The sequence below is a fragment of the Salvia hispanica genome, chromosome 2 (genome assembly GCF_023119035.1).
Source record: "Salvia hispanica cultivar TCC Black 2014 chromosome 2, UniMelb_Shisp_WGS_1.0, whole genome shotgun sequence".
Taxonomy (NCBI): Eukaryota; Viridiplantae; Streptophyta; class Magnoliopsida; order Lamiales; family Lamiaceae; genus Salvia; species Salvia hispanica.
Genome location: NC_062966.1, coordinates 24,603,310 through 24,622,661, shown reverse-complemented (window position 1 = coordinate 24,622,661; position 19,352 = coordinate 24,603,310). Strand labels below are relative to the sequence as shown.

The 19,352-nt window shown below is 36.7% G+C and overlaps 1 protein-coding gene across 3 annotated transcripts; it reads left to right on the top strand.

Moving 5' to 3' along the window:
* Positions 1-606: 606 nt before the first annotated feature.
* On the top strand, positions 607-16,829 carry LOC125207338 (small subunit processome component 20 homolog). 3 transcript variants are annotated; one of them, XM_048106632.1, is made up of 31 exons: positions 611-783; positions 1,023-1,145; positions 1,801-1,958; positions 2,312-2,356; positions 2,996-3,074; positions 3,159-3,232; positions 3,644-3,750; positions 4,134-4,316; positions 4,806-5,009; positions 5,086-5,302; positions 5,383-5,457; positions 5,535-5,872; positions 6,077-6,269; positions 6,375-6,618; positions 6,703-7,039; positions 7,182-7,362; positions 7,472-7,609; positions 7,770-8,034; positions 8,168-8,620; positions 9,211-9,665; positions 9,996-10,132; positions 10,208-10,389; positions 10,483-10,827; positions 11,024-11,149; positions 11,243-11,308; positions 11,642-13,110; positions 13,198-13,477; positions 14,632-14,865; positions 15,268-15,762; positions 15,940-16,102; positions 16,437-16,829. In XM_048106632.1, exons 1-31 carry the CDS (start codon positions 715-717, stop codon positions 16,691-16,693), a joined length of 7,692 nt encoding a protein of 2,563 aa, XP_047962589.1. In that variant the 5' UTR covers positions 611-714; the 3' UTR covers positions 16,694-16,829. The 3 variants fall into 3 exon arrangements, 2 of the variants coding, with proteins under 2 accessions (XP_047962589.1, XP_047962588.1); XM_048106631.1 differs by having other exon boundaries at positions 11,399-13,110; XR_007173953.1 differs by lacking the exons at positions 15,268-15,762; positions 15,940-16,102; positions 16,437-16,829 and adding an exon at positions 14,424-14,490 and having other exon boundaries at positions 607-783; positions 11,399-13,110; positions 14,632-14,744.
* The last annotated feature ends 2,523 nt before the right edge of the window (positions 16,830-19,352 follow it).

Genomic DNA, 19,352 nt, shown 5'->3' with positions numbered 1-19,352 from the left:
ATGAAGCAACACCTCTTTCATAAGAGAAAGCAATCTAATTATATTATTTTAATTTCGTCAATACAAACAAAGTCCACAAAAAAATAATCATGTTATAAGTTTTACAAATTAAAAAATAAAGGATATCAAAATAATCAAAATGTTTTTAATACAAAAAGACATAAAAAAATGACTAAAGATATTACTCTTCACAAATAAAAATGAGAAATTGTGCAGATAATGAGACTACAGTCTCTTTATACTTATATTATCGAAATAGTACTACATACGATGGATAAAAATTTGAATATTATTGAAATTTCAAAAAAAAAAAAAAAACAGCCATGTATAAACTATTTTCACAAGTATTCCGTCTTGTCCTAATCTACTAGATAAACATAAATATGTTTATATAATTATTAGTTATATAGTACTACTAGTTTTAAACGTCACCATGGACCATGGCCATGAGTCATTTAATGATGAAGAGTAACAGAAATGTTTTTAGATAAAAGAAATGTTATTAGTTTGATTGAAAAAATAGCATTTCAGAATATTGTTTTAATATTAGTTGAGGGGTCAGCAAAAGTAAAATTGGTAATAAATAAATAATTTAGGGCGAAAACTAAAACCCTCTTTCCTCCAAACCTAGCTAAAACCCAGACTTGGGGCTTCGACGGAACTCAGCGAGCGGCGTTCAATTTCAGGCATTCCGGCCGCCAGAATAATTCAATCATGGCGACTTCTTCCGAAGCTCGGGCAGTAAAGTCTCTCAATAAATCCACCGGCCGCCGCCGCTTCGTCGTAAGTCTACACCAACACAATTCTGTGTTTTTGTTTGTTTTATTGCTGTTTTTGAATGATTTAAGTGATACGACTTGCTGGAAAAGGTTATTGTGTTTTTCTGTGTGATTTGTGATTACATTTGTGATTCATTGTTGCAGAATGAATACTATACTAGAATTTTCAAGTCATGAGATTTTTTATTATTGCGTGTTTATAATTGTATGCGAATTGATTAATGATGTTACTGCTCGATGCAGTTCAAGACGTTTTCACAAAGAGTTGAGGAAATTGACATAGATGTGTACCGAAGTCTGGACCCAATGAAAGCTGAACCCTCGGGAGGCTCGTCCTTTTTCCGTGATTGCCTTATAGAATACAGAGTACGTTGCTTTATCTCTTCATATGTTTCATTTAATTGTCATTTTTGGGTCTTTTTTTGCCACAATGTTTCGCTTTTGGAATACTCTTATTGATGCCGAAAGTGATGTGCGTTGAAAAAGAAATATGAGCACTTGCAACTGGCTTTAACCGTTTGGGTTGAGAAATTGCGTTGAGAATGAGACTACAGACTCTTTAGATCAAACAAACTTTAGCTTTTTTGTGCACTTGCTGGCATGCATTAAAGTTTACGTATATGCTTTGAAGTCAGTTCTATGGCGTGCTTTGCCTCGCCTCTTGTAAAATTTAATTGCTGTTTTTTTTTGTTTACAATTGCGTTGTCTTTCTTGCTTGCTGTGTTTTACTACATCATTTAGCAAAATGTGACTACTCTAAATCCTGCTAAGATTTAAGCAATTCTTTCTTCATTTAGAGTCCAAACTGCAGTCTTTTTATTTCTGGAACCATATAGCCACTTCATTGTTTTCACCATGAAATATATCTAGTCTACTTCCATACTTGGGTGTCTAGTACCTCTTAGACTAATCTGCAGGCTGATTATGGGAGATACTTTCTAAAAAAAATCAGTTGATATTAATCTTTTTTTCATATGCCTTTAGTGTTTGATATCCTCATTCTGCAACTTTTGTAATACAGGAGCTGAACACTGCTGAGGGTTTTATATCATTTTATGAGGAGATTTTTCCTCTGGTACAGACACTTCCTCAAATTATCTTGCAGAAGGATTTTATTAAATCACGTCTTCTGTCTCGATTAATAATGGAAGGGAGGCTATCACTTGAGCCAATACTGAGGTATACATATTCATTGAAGTTATTACATGAGGTATACATATTTGTTTTCTTATATGCAATGATGATGGTAAATAAGGACTTCATTGTCTCTTATAATCTACTTTAAGCCAGTCCTTCCATTTTCTGTAATTGCTTGTAGTGTATTTAATATTAGAGCAGTGCTGCTAACCTTTTTTATGCTTATGTTAGTTGTAGTAATTGATCTAAATTCTTGTGGTTGAAGTTTGTATCTTGATCATATTCACGTCTTTATAATTTGGTGCAGCATTATTCTTGATAGTTTAGGGTCCTTATATTTTAGTCATATCTAATGATCTTACTTTTCTTGGTGGGATTTATTTTGTGTGTGCCAGACTGATTTCTGCTTTATCTAGAGATCTCCTGGAGGATTTTACACCGTAAGTTCCCCTTCACTTTTATTTTCTGTTTTCCAGTCATTCAAATGTCTTGATCTTATTATAATGTTTTCTAGATACAATTTTTTATAAATAGTGTGTGCATGCCGGAAGCATGTTTTGCACCTAGATAAGAATAGTACTCCCTCCGTCCACCATTAGGAGTCCCATTCGAGTTCGACACGGAATTTAAGAAATACTATAAAGGAAAGTGGGTGGGAAAAGATAGTGGAATGTGAGACCCATTTTTATATATTGGTTTTATAATAGAATGTGAGTGGAATGACTTAATGAGTTAGTGGAAAGTGAGGTCTACCTACCATTTATAGTAAAAGTGAACCGGGACTCCTAAATGCAGATGGACTAAAATGGTAAACCAGGACTTCTAATGGCGGACGGAGAGAGTAAGATATACTTTTTGATGATGAAAATTATATATGTTGAGTAATATTTACTGGAAACTCGAGAGAGCATGGGCTGGGGTGTGTGTGGAGGCTGGGAAACAACTCATGTTCCTGGCCTTCTATGTCTACAATTGTAGAATGGATAGTCCAACTGCATGTTAAGTGTTTGACTTTGTTTCCCTCCATTGACACTGTCTTCCAATATGTTCACATTAATTGAATCTTGCCTTCTTTGCAGATTTCTTTCAGAAATTATTGATTCTTTAGAATCGCTTCTTCAAAGTGGTGCTGATAAGGACCCAGATTTAATTGAGCAGGTCTAAGAGTTTTTCATGTACCTACGGTACATTTTTTTTTTGGGGGGGGGAACATTTGATGCGAGATTTCTGTTGTTGCTGCAGATATTCACATCATGGTCATGCATAATGATGTACCTGCAGAAGTATCTTATAAAAGACGTTGGCCATATTCTAAGGTAGCATTGTTTGTAGTGGTTTTAAAAGTTGATTTGGTTTAATTACTCATCCACCTCTGAATTCTTTGTCTAAAGTAAAACATAACTGGTGGTCCTTAAATTTGATTTTATTTAAATTATTCATTGAGCTCTGAATTGTCTGAAGTAACATAAGTTATCACTGAATATGAAAACCAAATAAAAGTCTTGTATGTCCAATTGTCCATGGATTTCTATGTTTATGGGTTGCCTATAGATGTCATATGCATGATATTTTATTCTTTTTGATCTATTTTCTCCAAACACTGACCAAGCTATCTCCCATTCTTAAAATACCATATCCAAAGTTAAATGGTTTTAGTTGGTTTTTATAGATGCATAACGTTTCATTTCTTCTCTTGATTTTCTCCTCTTCCTGTTGTACTCTTGCAGAATCACGAAAAAGTTAAGATACCACCCTAAAGATTATGTTCGAGAATTTATGGCTGAGTCGGTGTCATTTTTGCTTAGGAAAGCACCAATTGAGCAACTAAAGAGAGGTATGATATCTTTTCCAGGTGAAGTTGTCCTTTACTTTTCTCTTAAGAATGCTTTAACAGTGAGCTTCTTGTATATGCCAATGACTATTGAATAGTCCCTGGTGCATATGCCTTGCATAAAGCATCCATTTATCTGATTTCCTAGTCAACATTACAATTAAGTTCTTTTATATTTCCCATGTGCTATGCATGCTAGTGACATTTCTGATAACTGAGTATGCAAGAACTTCTTTTGAGATGGATGTAGATTATGTTTACCCATTTTGTTTTGATAAATCATTTAATATATAAGTGTCACCTATTATATGTGCTCTTTAGTACTTCTATGTTTAGTCTATTCTCATATTCTTCTGAAGAGATAATTTCTTATCTAATGTTGGCAGGTATTGAGACACTTATGACTGAAGTTGTTGAGGAACCATCAGAAATTAGGAAATCTGGTGTTAGTGTTCTACTATCTCATGTTATGAGAATCACCTCGTCAAGATTGCACTCAAGGACCGAGACAGTGTTGCCACTTCTGGTTGATGAATCTTCCTTCAATATTGATGGGCAAAACTTTAAAGGTCTGTACTTGTTTTGCATGCCCTTATTCAGTTATACTGCTTGGTTTTGGATATTGCTGTGTAAGAAATTCATTAGAAATTAGCATAACATTTCACTACTATTTGTAGTTTCAGTTATTTGGTTGAGTAAGTTGCTATTTGAATCAGAGTTCCTTGAAAGTTAATTAGCCTTTAATTACTGAACATTACTAGTAAATGCTCATTAGTTATGCAAATTTGGTCTTTCGCCATCCTTTTATAAGTATAGTGGAATTTTCTCATAATTATGATGTAAAGTTTTCCAGTGCACAAATATAAATGAAAACAAGCACATTGTATAACTCCGTATGTTCTGATTGTCAAACAATCTAGATACACAGTTTGATCTCCTGTGTCTGGGGTCTTGGTATTACGTTTTCTCATCACATCCTATGCATTTACCATTTCTTTTCCCCTGACTTTGTAATTGTAATCTATTCATTTGTTCCTAAATATATTACGGACATCCAGATTCGGGACCAGTTCTTGAAGCTCTTATTCTGACCTTTGAGAGACTGCATGTGGAGCTAGATCCAGATGAATTTTCTTTCATATGGGAATGCTTGCTGGAAAAGATAACAGAATCTATGATGAAGGAGAACTCTATACACCTGACTCGTCTTTTGGCCCTGCTTATTTCTACCTTGCAAAATGATAAACTTGGGAAAGTGACAGGTGGGCTTCAAGTGGCTAGCATTGTTTCTGGATTCCTCTACTGATTCTGTTATTAATGAAGTTTTATTCTGTACAGCTTCTGAACCCTTGGTCAAACTCGTTGACCAGCTTGTGGAAACTTTTGTTGTTCGCTCTCTTGCCATGAATAACATAGATCCACACTCCGAAGTTATTGAAAAAGTTCTGCAATTAATGCTTTGTGTAATTGGTGGTCTCTCTGATACTAAGAATATGCCGGCCTTGCTGCGGGTTTCTGTAAAGTGGGAGTCGGTGTTTGATATAAGAAGTCGAACGTATGCTTTCTAATTATTTTAATAATTCAACAATTTTGTTGTCTTCTCTTTGTGGGCCTCACATGGATGTTTCCTTACAGTCTACTGACTTTCCTTGGAGATCTTCTCTTGAAGGACCCCAGTATTTACCATGTCTTTGGAGCAAATATAATGCGGTAATTTAGCAGCTACCTGTTATTTTATAATTCATTAGTTTTACATTCTTTATCTTATTTATTTTTCTGTACTGCAGTGCTTTCACTAATTTAATAAAAATATATGTTGAAGAAGTCATGTATTTGATGATGAAGTTCTGTGATAAACTGGAAGTGAATAGCTCTAGCTTTTGGGAAGGGAAATCCAAGGAGAAGTTCTCAAGGACTTCTGTGTTTTTTGAAGAGACTCTTCGTTACTGGATTGGACAAATCAGTAATTCTGTGGAAGGGAAATTATGTCCTGCTCAACAGGATAAATTGGCTGTCTTATGGGCTGTTATTGGTTGCTATTCTCATTTAGCAGATGTCCAAGAAAATCCTTCTGTACTAATGGAGTTGATAAATGCAATCGACAGGCTTCTAATAGTTGAATCCAGTAAGTCAATAACTGATGCTTAGTAGTCCTTAATACCCAGCAATTCGTATTACGCATTGTACTCATTTCGCTTCAAGAACTTCGTATTCTGCTTCAACAACTTTGTATTCTGCTTCAACTTGAGTAGACTATAGAAAGATATTCTGTCGATCAGTTCTATCTTTCTATTTGCTTTTTTCACATATATTTGTGGTATTTTTGTAGAGGCAGGCTTGCAGCAAGATACTTGGTATTGCTTACTCGGGGCTGCCTTGCGTTCTTATGACAAGTTGTTATCCAGGAGGGGTATTCCTTATGAAGAGTCTGCAATGACAAAGTTCTTGGATCTTGCTAAAAGATATAAGTTGTCACCTCACATATTATCTGCTGTAGCAGATATATTGGATTCAGTCTCCAAGTAAGCTGTTATTTTCCTCATAATTATATATTTCGTGTTTGTGTTTGTTTTCTCCTATTTCTATGACACCTTATCATGACATGGCAATGTATTCTGGTCTTTCAGTGCATCACATGGGAGAAGCCAATTTTATCTTTCGGAGTCTATAACTGGAAAGTCATTGGCTGCTCTAGACATATTTTCTGAAAATCTGAGCCATGCAAACAGAGAAATCCGCCTTTCTACCCTGCGCATACTGTGTCATTATGAATCTGTACATGATCGGGATTCAGCTAAGAACCATCCTGTCGAAAATAATTCAGGAATTGATGGTGTTGAGACTAGTCTAGTAGATGACTTCCATAACAATGTACTATTTCTTTTACATAATTTGTGCCTTACTATACAATATCTTGTGCCAGGTGTGATATTATCAGTTTTTTTTTAATCCTAGGTTCTCAACCTACTCAGATCTATTGAAGAGACAACTCTTTCAATCGCAACAAGCCGTAAAGTTATTCTCCTGATTTCTAAATTACAGACGATTCTGAGTGGTCACAGAGTTGCTGATCAATATATCGTTGCCGCTTTAAATGGAATTTTTGGCATACTTCATAACCGATTTAGCTATTTGTGGAATCCAGCTTTAGAGTGCCTCACTGCCCTCGTTGGCAAATATTTCGGGATCGTGTGGAACAGATATATTAATTATCTTGAACAGTGTCAGTCTGATTTTCTAGCATCTCATGGTCAACATGATAGAAAGGATAATGACACTATGGAAGACGCTGGTAATTGTTTTCCGGAAACATAAATTTATATTCTTGTGTTTCTTACTCCTCTCTTTTCTCTTATGGACGTATTGTCTCTTCAATACCTGCTAACCTCTGTGCTTACAACACCATAACTATTGACTTTTTGGTGACTATGTAGGTTTGGTTGGATGCTTCAACTCTGATATCATTTGTGTATTTGACAGTACTCCCTGCGTAACAATCTTGTCCCTCTTGATTCAGTCTTTACAGAAAGTACCTTCAATAGCTGAATCTCACTCTCGACAAATAGTACCTCTGTTTCTTGAATATCTGGGTTACAGTGTTGAAGAAGTCACTAGGTGCTTTAATGCTTATTATTTTCTCATATATTTGCTTATTCTTCTTGTCTGTATGAAATTATCATAGTTGACCACTGACCATCTGTAACTTTATGTTTCAAATTCGCAGTGTTGAATCATATACACTGGATCATAAAGGGAAAGAGTGGAAGGGTGCTCTTAAAGAGTGGTTGAGTTTGTTCAGAGTGTTGCGGAATCCTAGGTCTTTTTATCAAGGCCTATTTCTGAGAGATGTTCTTCTATATAGGTTGGTTTGACAAGTGCCTGCAGTTACAATTTAGTATTTAATTTATTTCACCTGTTCCTTTTTCCCCACATTTTATTTCGCCTGTTCCCTTATTCCCACATTCCTTTTATCTTACTTTTTTGTGTTTGGGTTGGGCTTGTTTGTCATATTGGTGTTACAGGCTTCTCGACCAAAATGATGCTGATATACAGAGTAAAGTTCTCGACTGCCTGTTGAACTGGAAGGATGACTTTCTACTTCCATACAATGAGAATCTGAAAAATCTAATAAATGCACAAAATCTGCGGGATGAGCTTGCCAGGTGGAGCTTATCCAGGACCTCGATGGATTCTGTTGATGAGCGACATAGAGCTTATCTTGTGCCTATAGTCGTACGGATACTGATACCAAAAGTTAGAAACTTAAAGATGCTTGGTACCCAGAAGGTATTGTATTTAGAACTTGGATGATGGATGCTCTTGACTCCAGTTTGTAACATGCTCTCTTATTATGTGTTGTTTTCATTTTAAATTGTCGCTAATCTGATCTAATTCTCAATGAGACGTCTTACCTTTTCAGAATGCAAGTGTACATCATCGAAGGGCAGTTCTAGGATTTTTAGCTGAGCTTGATCTTGATGAGCTTCCTCTTTTCTTCTGGCTATTAGTTAAGCCCCTGCTTCCCGTCTCTCAAGGTGGTGATGAAATGAGCAAAATTTGTTGGGCGTCATCCAAAAGTCAACAGTTTGAGGTTGACGCACCTGATATCCTGAATATTTTATCATCAAATACCATAGAAACCCTATCTTTGAAGAAGAAATATGGTTTCCTGCACGTTGTTGAAGATATTTTGGCAGTTTTTGATGCATCGCGCCTTAAACCCTTCCTTAATCTACTGATGAACTGTGTTGTCCTCATCTCATCGAGCTGCACATCAGCTCTTGGCAGTAAAACAAGTGAGTTATCTCCTGTAGAGAACTCTTCTATAGATACGGAGGTGCATGACAATGATGAAATGGATAATCAGAACAAGGTAATTATTTGAAGTCAAATTGGACTGATTAACTTTTCTTGTTCATAACACTACACTTTTCTAGGATGGAGAAGATTTAAGGACTGATCCGCTTAATGTCAGCCTTCCCCACTTTCCTGTCTGCATTTACATGTTTATCAGGAATTGTTTTATATTGATGAGAAAGATAGAAGCTGTAGAAATGTTTTTTCCACATTTTATACTTAATGATTAAATATATGCATTTCTCGTATAAATCAAAAGCGACCCAGTCAACATGGAAATGAGACATCAGAGCCATTTAAAAATTCTTTTACGTTATATCAGGGATTAAGGAGTTATTTTATGCCATCTTGCTCTTGTGTAAAACTCTAGTGTGTTCCATGTGTAACCAGTAGATAGACCTGTATGCTTTCTGGAGTCAGAAGGGTGAAAAATTCCTTTATGGGTTATGAATCTGTTATTTTTGTAAATTTCCAGTTGTTTTCAAGACTTCCTTAAAATCCAGCAAAGTACTTTCTCTGCAGTTGGATTCAAATATTTTATCCAACTGCTAGCGCAATTACTTTCTGTTGGATATGACTCATTCTATAAATTTTTTTTATTTGCAGGATAGGAAGCAAATCAGGGAGTTGAGGTCCTTAAGCCTTAAGGTCATATATATTGTTCTTGGCAAATACGATGATCATAATTTTGGAGGTGCATTTTGGGACATGTTCTTTACATCAGTAAAACCTTTGGTTGCTAAATTTAAGAAGGAATGTCTTGAAAGCCAAAAGCCAAGTTCACTGTTTTATTGTTTTATTGCAATGAGTAAAAGCTACAAACTTGTTCCACTATTATCAAAGGAAGAGAATCTGGTACCTGACATTTTCTCCATGCTTAGTGTTCCTCCAGCTTCAGAATCCATTTTGTCTTGTATCTTGAAGTTCACTAAGAACTTGTTGAAGCTTGACAATGCACTGGATACTGAAGATGCAACAGTCAAAAGAGTTTTTCTTCCTCATCTCGATAAGCTCATCTGTGGCTTACATTGTATTTTCACCAAAAACAATGTGACTAAAAGGTATTCATTTCCCCATCGCTGTCACTTGATTGTGGAAGTGCCCCCTCAACCCACCCACTTGCACCAAAATTTTTTTGTGTTGGTTTGCATTGATATTGACTTGTGATTGGCTTCAGCTTGAAGCTATGCCTTGATGTTTTCTTTCCAATATATATTTTTGTCTACATGTGCTCCATATTTTCTCTTCTTGTGGAATATGTTTCTGCACCCAATAGTATTCTCACAACAGAAATTTGAATGTCTCCAGATATATAGGAGAAATTTCTATGTGTATTTGAAATTTCTGTTGAAATTCTATATTTGGGGACCTTTGACCTCTTTTCTCTGTAGGCCTTTGATTAAATACCCAGGAAAAAGAGAGATAACCATCTTCAACTTATTATCGGTGTATGTGAAGGAACCATCAGATGCTAAATCATTTGTTGAAATATTGCTCATATTTCTTGCAAAGAAACGCCTCAATTTTGGTTAGCTTCTTGAACATTTCAATCTTTTGAGGCATTATTTGAATTTATTACCAACCAATGTTTTTTCTCTTGCAGATACTTGTGACCATGTATTGAAAATCATTGGCCGGGTGGTGACGGTCCTGGGCGGTGGAATCAGTAAAAAGATTTTGAGTTCACTTTCCCCACTCCTCATTTCAGCTGACTTGGGCATTCGTAGCTCTATATGTGATGTTCTTGACATTGTTGCCTCCAGTGATTGTTCTTTGTTAACATTGGTAATGCAATCCTCTTGATAATTATCGTAAATAAAATATATTCTTATCCCTGGATGAAAAAAGAAGAATAAGCCTCTCCAATGTGTTGTGCAGGCAAATATTCTTCGAGGGCTAAATGCAACCTCTGCAATGGAGATGGGTGGTCTTGACCATGACACTGTACTGTCTACTTATGAGAAAGTTAATGTGAAATTCTTTTATACTATTGGGGAAAAGCATGCATTGCCAATCCTGGCTCATGCAGTACATGATATGTCATCTGAAGAAATGATATTACGTCAAAGTGCATTCAGATTACTCCTATCCTTTGTTGAATTTTCTGGCGAGATCCTAAATGCATATCCAGAGCCTGACCGAATGTGGTCTAGAGCAATAGTGAACAGTTTTTTGTTGAAACATATGGGAAATGCAATGAACAAGGAAGGCACTGGTAAAAAGGTACTGATGTTTATATTTTCACTGTTTCGTTTACTTCTATGCCTTTTCAGATGCTTCCTGCCAATTGCAACTTTTAGTTATTGATCTGCTTCCTGCCAGATGCTTTCTGCTACATTGATATGTCAGGCTGTTTGTTGATAATTACTGGAAGCAACAGTTTTTTTTATCTAATCTAACACATATTTGTTGGTTTTAGGTATGGATTGATCTGCTTAAGGAAATGGTGCTGAAGCTTCCCAATGAAGCAAACCTTGATTCATATAGGGCCTTATGTAGTGATGATGCTGAACAAGATTTCTTCAATAACATAGTACACTTGCAGGTAACACCTCTTCTTAGTTCTTTGAAAAATTATGTATTTAACTTAGAGCAATACTTATGTGGTCTGTGCTTTATGTCATTCTCCTCAATGCAGAAACACAGGAGAGCGAGAGCGCTGTCTCGCTTTAGCAACATTGTCAGTTCAGGGAATCTGTCGAAGGTAAGCTTATCAAACATGTTTTAGATATGCTGACTAGTAGTGCAATTTTTATGTTATATCCCTAATCTTTAGAAACTTACAAATTTCTAGGTCATCACCTATGAAGTGATTGTCCCACTGCTCTTTAGCATGCTATTTGATGCACAAGATGGGAAGGATGAGAATATAAGAAGTGCATGTATTGATGCTTTGGCATCAATATCTGGTTGCATGGAGTGGCATCAGTACTATGCCCTGCTAGTCAGATGTTTCCGCAATTTGGCACTAAAACCAGATAGGCAAAAACTTTTGTTGCGACTTATCTGTGCCATCCTTGATCGTTTCCATTTTCAGGGGTCCTCTTTGATACAGGAGAGTTTGCACAAAAATATTTTCCCCAAGGTTCAGAAGTTGTTGGCCTCTGATTCTGACAGTATCAATGTTAACATCAGCCTGGTTGCACTAAAACTTCTAAAATTGCTCCCCAGTGATATCATGGACTCTCAACTTCCTACTGTCATTCACCGTATTTCAAACTTCCTGAAAAACCGGCTCGAAAGTGTTCGTGATGAGGCTAGATCTGCGCTGTCTGCTTGCTTAAAGGAACTAGGATTGGAGTATTTGCAGTTTATTGTAAAAGTCTTGAAGGGCATACTGAAGAGAGGCTATGAATTACATGTACTAGGATACACACTCAATTTCTTGCTGTCTAAGTTCCTCATGAGTCCCATTTGCGGGAAATTGGATTACTGCTTAGATGACCTCCTTTTTGTTGCACAGAATGATATACTTGGGGGTGTTTCTGATGAGAAAGAGGTTGAAAAGATTGCTTCTAAAATGAAAGAGACAAGAAAGCAGAAATCGTATGAAACTCTAAAATTGATTGCCCAGAGTGTCACTTTCAAAACTCATGCTTTGAAACTTCTTTCCCCTGTTACAGTTCATCTGCATAAGCAGCTCAACCAAAAGCTTAAGTTGAAATTGGAGAATATGCTAAAACACATAGCTGCTGGCATTGAAAACAATCCATCTGTGGAGCAGACTGAACTATTCATATTTGTGAATTGCCTCATTAAAGATGGTATTTGTGATGAAGGTAATGAACATGGAAATGGTTCTATTTGCCGGGTAGATAATAGAGATGCTGAGAGTATACAAACAAATGGAACGAACAGACTAGTGACTGTGGATCGGCAATTTTCTCATTTGATAACAGCATTTGCTCTTGGAGTTCTGCATAACTACTTGAAGAAATTGAAGCTTAGCGCAGATGATGGACAACTTTTATCATTACTTGACCCTTTTGTCAGTTTATTGGGTCAATGTTTGAGCTCCAAGTACGAAAACATTATAACATCTGCATTTAGGTGCTTTTCTCTGATAGTGCGGTTGCCTTTGCCATCCCTGCAGTGGCAAGCTGATAAGATAAAGAATTCTTTGTTGGTTATAGCACAGGGATCAGTTAAAATTAACAGTCAGTTGACTGAGTCATGTATGAAGTTGTTAACAACTCTTCTGCGAAGTGAGAGAGTCACACTTTCTAGTGATCAGTTGCATATGCTGATCCAGTTTCCATTGTTCGTTGATTTTGCAAAAAGCCCCTCATTTGTCGCCCTTTCACTGTTGAAGGCTATCATACACCGAAAGCTGGTAGTTCCCGAGATATATGATCTTGTCCAGATTGTTGCAGAGATGATGGTACAAAGTCAAGATGAGCCCATTCGTAAAAAGTGTAGTAAAATCCTTCTTCAGTTTCTACTCGGTTACCAGCTTTCTCAGAAACGCTTGCTACAACATCTTGATTTCTTACTTGCTAATTTGAGGTGAAAATACTTAATTCCAAATTCTTGGTAATTTTGCACCCAATATTTTAATATAATCATAATTTGTATAACCAATATTTCCTACAGTTACGAGCATCCCAGTGGAAGGGAAGCTGTCCTAGAGATGCTCCATGCTATTATAGTAAAATTTCCACGGAATGTTTTGGATGCACAGTTCCAAACTTTGTTTTTGCATTTGGTCGGAACATTGGCGAATGATGACGACAAAAATGTTAGAAAGATGTCTGCTGGTGCAATAAAGTGTCTCATTGGGCATGTTAGCTCTCATTCCCTTCACTCAGCACTCGAGTATAGCCTGTCTTGGTACCTTGGTGGTAAACAGAATCTATGGGGTGCTGCAGCACAGGTAAAATCAGTGAAACAATTTTTTTAGCTACATTTTTTCATCTCTCAGACTCTCACCTTGTACCACCCTGTAGTTTGGAACCATTGGGGACCTCATGTGGGAGTTTTTTTTATAATCATTGGCCATGTGGAATGAGTTTTGTACAACTATCTGTAGTCGTTAACAACTGCATAATATTTGATGGAGAAAGAAAATTTTTCCTTTTTCCATGATCATGTTATATGTTCTGATTTTTGTGGAGTGAGGAGCTTGGGGTCAAATACCTAAAACTAGCTGGTTGCATTGGATAACAAGTTAGAAGACTACTGCTTCTGGAATTCTTAGCAACCATGAGTTATTTTATAGGGATTAAGATTTAGGTTTAAATCAAAATAGGATATTTAGGTCTCGAGTGGTAGTTGAGATGAACTGCTGTTAATTCTTAATATAAAATATAAACAAAGGTGGTTGTGATAAACAGAAGTTTGCATCACATTGTTTGGTTAAATTGCTATTGTCTGATGCATTGCCTTGTACTCGTCAATAAGGAAAGTGACGTAAAATTTTCTAATATTATCTGGTCTGTTTATCCAGCATGCTTCTTGTGCTTGCTTTCCCTGTGGAGAGTAGCAACAAAAACAAAGCATTTCTTAAGCTTGTGTTATTTTCTGAAAGCTTCTGAGATGTAATTGTGTCTATCAGACAGGTTACTCGGTGAACCCTAAACCCTATCAGACAGGTTACTCATGAACTTTGATTACGATAGGGAGAAAACACATGAACTAGTATTAAGATATGTTTTCATGGAACTAAGTTTGATGTTTATGCTTATCATGCATATTATAAGATCCTTGTGTAGATAACCATTCATGATTTATGTATAGTTCTAGCTATTCTTGAACATGTGAATTTTTGTTTTTGATGTTATTACTGGATTACTACTTATTAAACTTAATCCCGAGACCAGTGATTCCTGATTTTGGAGCACTTAAGCATCCTAATGATGCCCTTCATGGTTTTCAATTTGGGTCATGGTATGATCTTTCATCTTATAATTAGTTATAGTTCTTTGCTAACAGAGAAGTTTTATTGGACAGTATTCCTTGGTCTTGTGGTTTTGCACTTCCTTCTGTTCTTGCCTTAGGATTATCTCTGAATAAAATTTTGCTTGACAGGTTTTGGGTTTACTAGTGGAAGTTATGGGAATGACTTTTCAAAGTCACCTCGTTAGAGTACTACCAGCAATGAGAAACATTCTTCAGTCTGCTGCCAATGCTCTTGCATCAACTCAACAAGATTCTTCAGATGTTTCAGTGATTCCATTCTGGAAGGAGGCATATTATTCTCTTGTTATGTTAGGGAAGATCCTAAATCAATTTCATTATTTGTTCCTTGATAGGGAGCTAGAGGTACAACTCACTAATCTATCTGTCGTACTAAATAAATTATTCTTGTTTATTTCTGTTTTAGAAGGTTATGGGTGTAGGTTTCTCCTAGATCTTCAGATCATAAGCATGACTTTTATACATCATTTGTTAAATTATTCATTTATACCTGTGTTCGGTGCTTTGACAATTTTTGTTTGCTCCAAATTCATTTTACTATTACTTATTTCAACGAATAAGGATATTTGCTGTCCGAACATTACTATGAGCCTCTCATGGACTTACTCTTTGAAGCTTTCAGTGAACTTTTCACTAAAATTTGACACCATTCTTTTTACATCTTCAGTCTTTGTATTATGCAATATTTGATCACTGATTCTGTTTTTACTTTTAGCTTCTCATTCCTGTTTCAATAACATCTCACAGGCTATTTGGGAAACCATCTGTGAATTGCTCTTGCATCCTCACATGTGGTTGCGAAACATATCATGCCAGATTCTGTCTTCTTACTTCACAGCAGTGGATAACAGCAAAACCTCAGCAGACACATTCTATCTCATGAAACCGAGTATACTCTTCCACCTAGCTGTTTCTTTATGTTGTCAGCTGAAGGTGCCACTGAGTGATGATGCAATCGGCAAAGTTATCATGCAAAACCTCGTGTTCTCAATTTCCCATCTTCATTCTTTCTTAGAGAAGAATGAACACATGGATGTTTCTAGTTTCTGGTCAAGCCTTGACAGTGCCGAGCAAGACCGTTTCCTAAAGGCTTTTGGTATTCTTGATCCAAGAAAAGGGAAGAGAACCCTTAAATTGTATATTTCTGACGCCAGTGACCAACATGATAAATATCAGCATCCATTCATTTCCTATTTTCTCCAGAGAATGGGGAAGCTTACCTTTCAGATGGAGGCCAATCAGGTTTGTTTATATATACAGAAAATAACACTCTTGATAGCTATTGAGATTATCCAGCATACAATTGATTCCATTTTTTTGCAAAATAAACAATTTCTTCATTTTATGGATTTATTATACTTCAAGATTCATGATTTATGAGTGAGCACTCTTGATGGCCTATTTGTTGTTTTTCTGCAGATGAAAATTGTATTTGCCTTTTACCAATCAATATCACCAAAACTCCTCCATTTCTATAAAGAATCGCCGCCTACAAACTTTGATGATGTCCGCAGTTTTGCATATCAACTACTGCTGCCATTGTACAGAGTCTGCGAAGGTTTCACCGGGCAAGTCATTTCAGGTAACTACTACTCTCTCTTTCCGCCCTTACTACAAAATGCTAAACGAAAGATATGCTATTCTGTGTACTACACAAGCAGAGAGTAGACACTAGGTTACAGTCAGAACCTAAAATAAACATACCTTACTGCGATACAATGTCTATCTAAATAAGTGGAGACATACAAGAATACACAAATAACAAATTAAACCCTTATAATCAGGTGTATTGTTGTTCAAGTTTTATTTCCAAGATTTCGTGTGTAGTAGAATTAACTGTGACTTTTGCTTACCCATTTCAAATTATTTGAAACCACCTTTTATGCATCAAAATCTGACATTCTCAATCATTCCAGATGACCTGAAACAACTAGCGCAAGAAGTAAGTGAAAGCATAAGAGACCGCATTGAAGTGCAGAATTTCGTCCAATTTTACAGCCAAATACGCAAAAACATTAAGGCGAAGCGTGACAAAAGGAAACAAGCAGAGAAGGTGATGGCTGTTGTGAATCCGATACGAAATGCCAAGAGAAAGCGCAAGATTGCTGACAAGCATCAAGCTCACAAGAAGAGGAAAATGATGACAATGAAAATGGGTAGATGGATGCATTAGGATAGCAGCCAAATCTGTGATTTTAGTCTGTAGATGGAATTAGTGATCGTTCCATTTTTTTGGGAATGCTAGTTTCATATACTACTACTATATTGCTATCGTTATGATTTAAACAAGTTGAAAATTGTTTTTACCATTCTACTCCTTCCGTTCCGTGTTCATAGAGTCGTTTTTCTGTATCAGGAAGCTCCACATTGATAGAGTCATTCCAAATAATGGAATAATTAGGCGTTTTATGGTCATTAACCAAAATTAATTAAAATCCCATATTACACTTTATTATTCGTAAAAACAAATCTTAACCCTATCTCTCTTCACTCCACTCATTCCACTACCTCCCACTTCTCTTCTCTCTAAATTGTGATTGACAAATTCAACACTAAATCGAAGCCCATCTAAAATTCTAACCCTAATTTGGGTAAATCGGTGTCGCCAGCCTCCCCTAGAGATGTCAAGTGGGCCGGGCCGGGCCCGGTGAGGCTCGGTGCTGGCCCAGGCCCACATCTGGAACAGGTTGGGCCGGGCCTGAGTTTTGGTTTACATAGATGGGCCCAACCCAGCTTGAGCCCAGTTAGCAAATGGGCCGGACCGGGCCAGACTAGATTTACATAATTTTTATGAGAAAAGAGATGACATTGTATGTATATGGAAAACAAATGATGCCTTCACAATTTCATACTCAATGTGCATACTCATGAAACACAAAGTACAAAAATAGTAAAGAAAGAGGTACGAAGACTCCCTCAAATCATGTTAAGTCCGGGTGGGTGGGTCGGGTATATCTTTCCTTCGGCTTGGCTCCTCATAAGTAGCACGTCCTCATTCCTTCAAAACAAAACTAGACAAAGAACTATTTACAATACCCGGTTAAAGATCAAAAACAAGGGAAAGAACCGAGTTAAGAAAAACCCTCGCGATCAAAATAAAAACTAAACAAAAAAACATAAAACAATCTCACCACAAACTGTTGGGTTGCCTCCCAACAAACTCCTTTCTTTAACGTCTTTGGCAAGACAATCTCACCAACTCTGTGTTTTCACCCGTGGGATTACCAAACTCCCCGGATCCCTCCTTCTTAGCAGTTGAATCCCCATCATAGACTCAAAGAAGGGATTCAAGACCACCATCCCCCAATCATGAAATTTAATCTTCAGTTTCTTCTTCTTGCGAGTTGGGGGTGGTGTGGATGACCGGTGATCATGGATGCTATATTCGGCAACAAGCCAAGTGTTTGGTAAAACTCATGCTCAACAAATGGAGTCTATATACTCTCTGCAGCTCTCGTCTCATCCTTATTTACTGCTTCCACAATCAATGTGACCCGCTCCTCTTCTTTTTCTTCACAAACATGTTGAATAGGTGGATCATCTAGCGTCTCGATGCACATAGGAGGGTAGACTTCATCTTCAGTCGCGAGAGAGGTCGCTAGGTCTATCAACTCCTTCATTTTATCACATAATTCAAACCATGTAAAATCCTGATCATCTTCAAGCGTCTTATCTTTGAGAGTCTTAAATCTTTCACTTCTAGCATTTTGAAGATCGCTCAAGGCTTTTTCTAATGCAAGTCCTTCTCCAAATGTGAAATCGGGATCATGTTGCCTTTTTCTCAAAATCAAATATCCTCCTCTTGTGCAGATCAATTGGATCAAATGAGAACTCCTCATCTTCTTCTTGGACGTAACCAAAGTGTAAGCTCAAATGGGCTTGTTGCATCCATAGACATCACATTCAGATGTCTCCCACATCTCACACTTACATATCTCTAGATGCTTACAAAAATTGAACATCTCTGCTACCTAGAACACAATCCAAACAAAAAATACCAAGCACACACAATAATATCTATCAAAGCAAGTAAGGAGTTAAGTTAGCACGAGTCATCCCTCTACCGGAAGCGAGAACCTCGACAACTCCGGGATTAGTCCTAATAATCGTGTGTGTGGTAAGGAAAGTATTCTAGCAAAAAATACTAAGAGTGAGAGTCAAGCCATCGGTTACCCAACCGTTGAGAAACGGTCAAAACCTCTTTAGAACTTGATGACTACTAACCACCAGGGGCGAATCTACATGGAGGTGGGGAGGGGCAATTGCCCCACCTCATATTTTCCACCCCATGTATATATTATATATTTTAAAGTTTATTTCTTTTAATCTCTCACTAAATGCCCCTCCTCAAATTCTTAAAATTTATTCATATGTAAATTTGCCCCTCTTCCTACAAATTTCTAGCTCCGCCCCTGCTAACCACACGCTTTCCACACAAGCTTCATCCTCCTTCCACAATATAATATCTGCACAAGAAACACACGGATTACGAGCATCCTGTGGAAAACAAAATAAAAACTAAAAGAAATTCACTAAGCTAAACTACCTATAAAGCTAAGAAAAACAAAAAGTAAAACATATAAAGTTCAAACAACTAACGCCTCCCCGGCAACGGCGCCATAAACTTGTTACGATTTTTAGGGTGCAATATGAGTACACAAAACAAGTAATAAATCCCTAAAAATACTACCTCTGCAAGTATACAAACGTGCAATACAGTATAAAAGGTGTCGAACCCACAATGAGGAGATTAATTGTTAAAACTAGTAAACCTAACTAAAAAGCAGTAAAATAGTTTAGTTTTGAGTTTATTTGATCAAGAGACGAGTGAA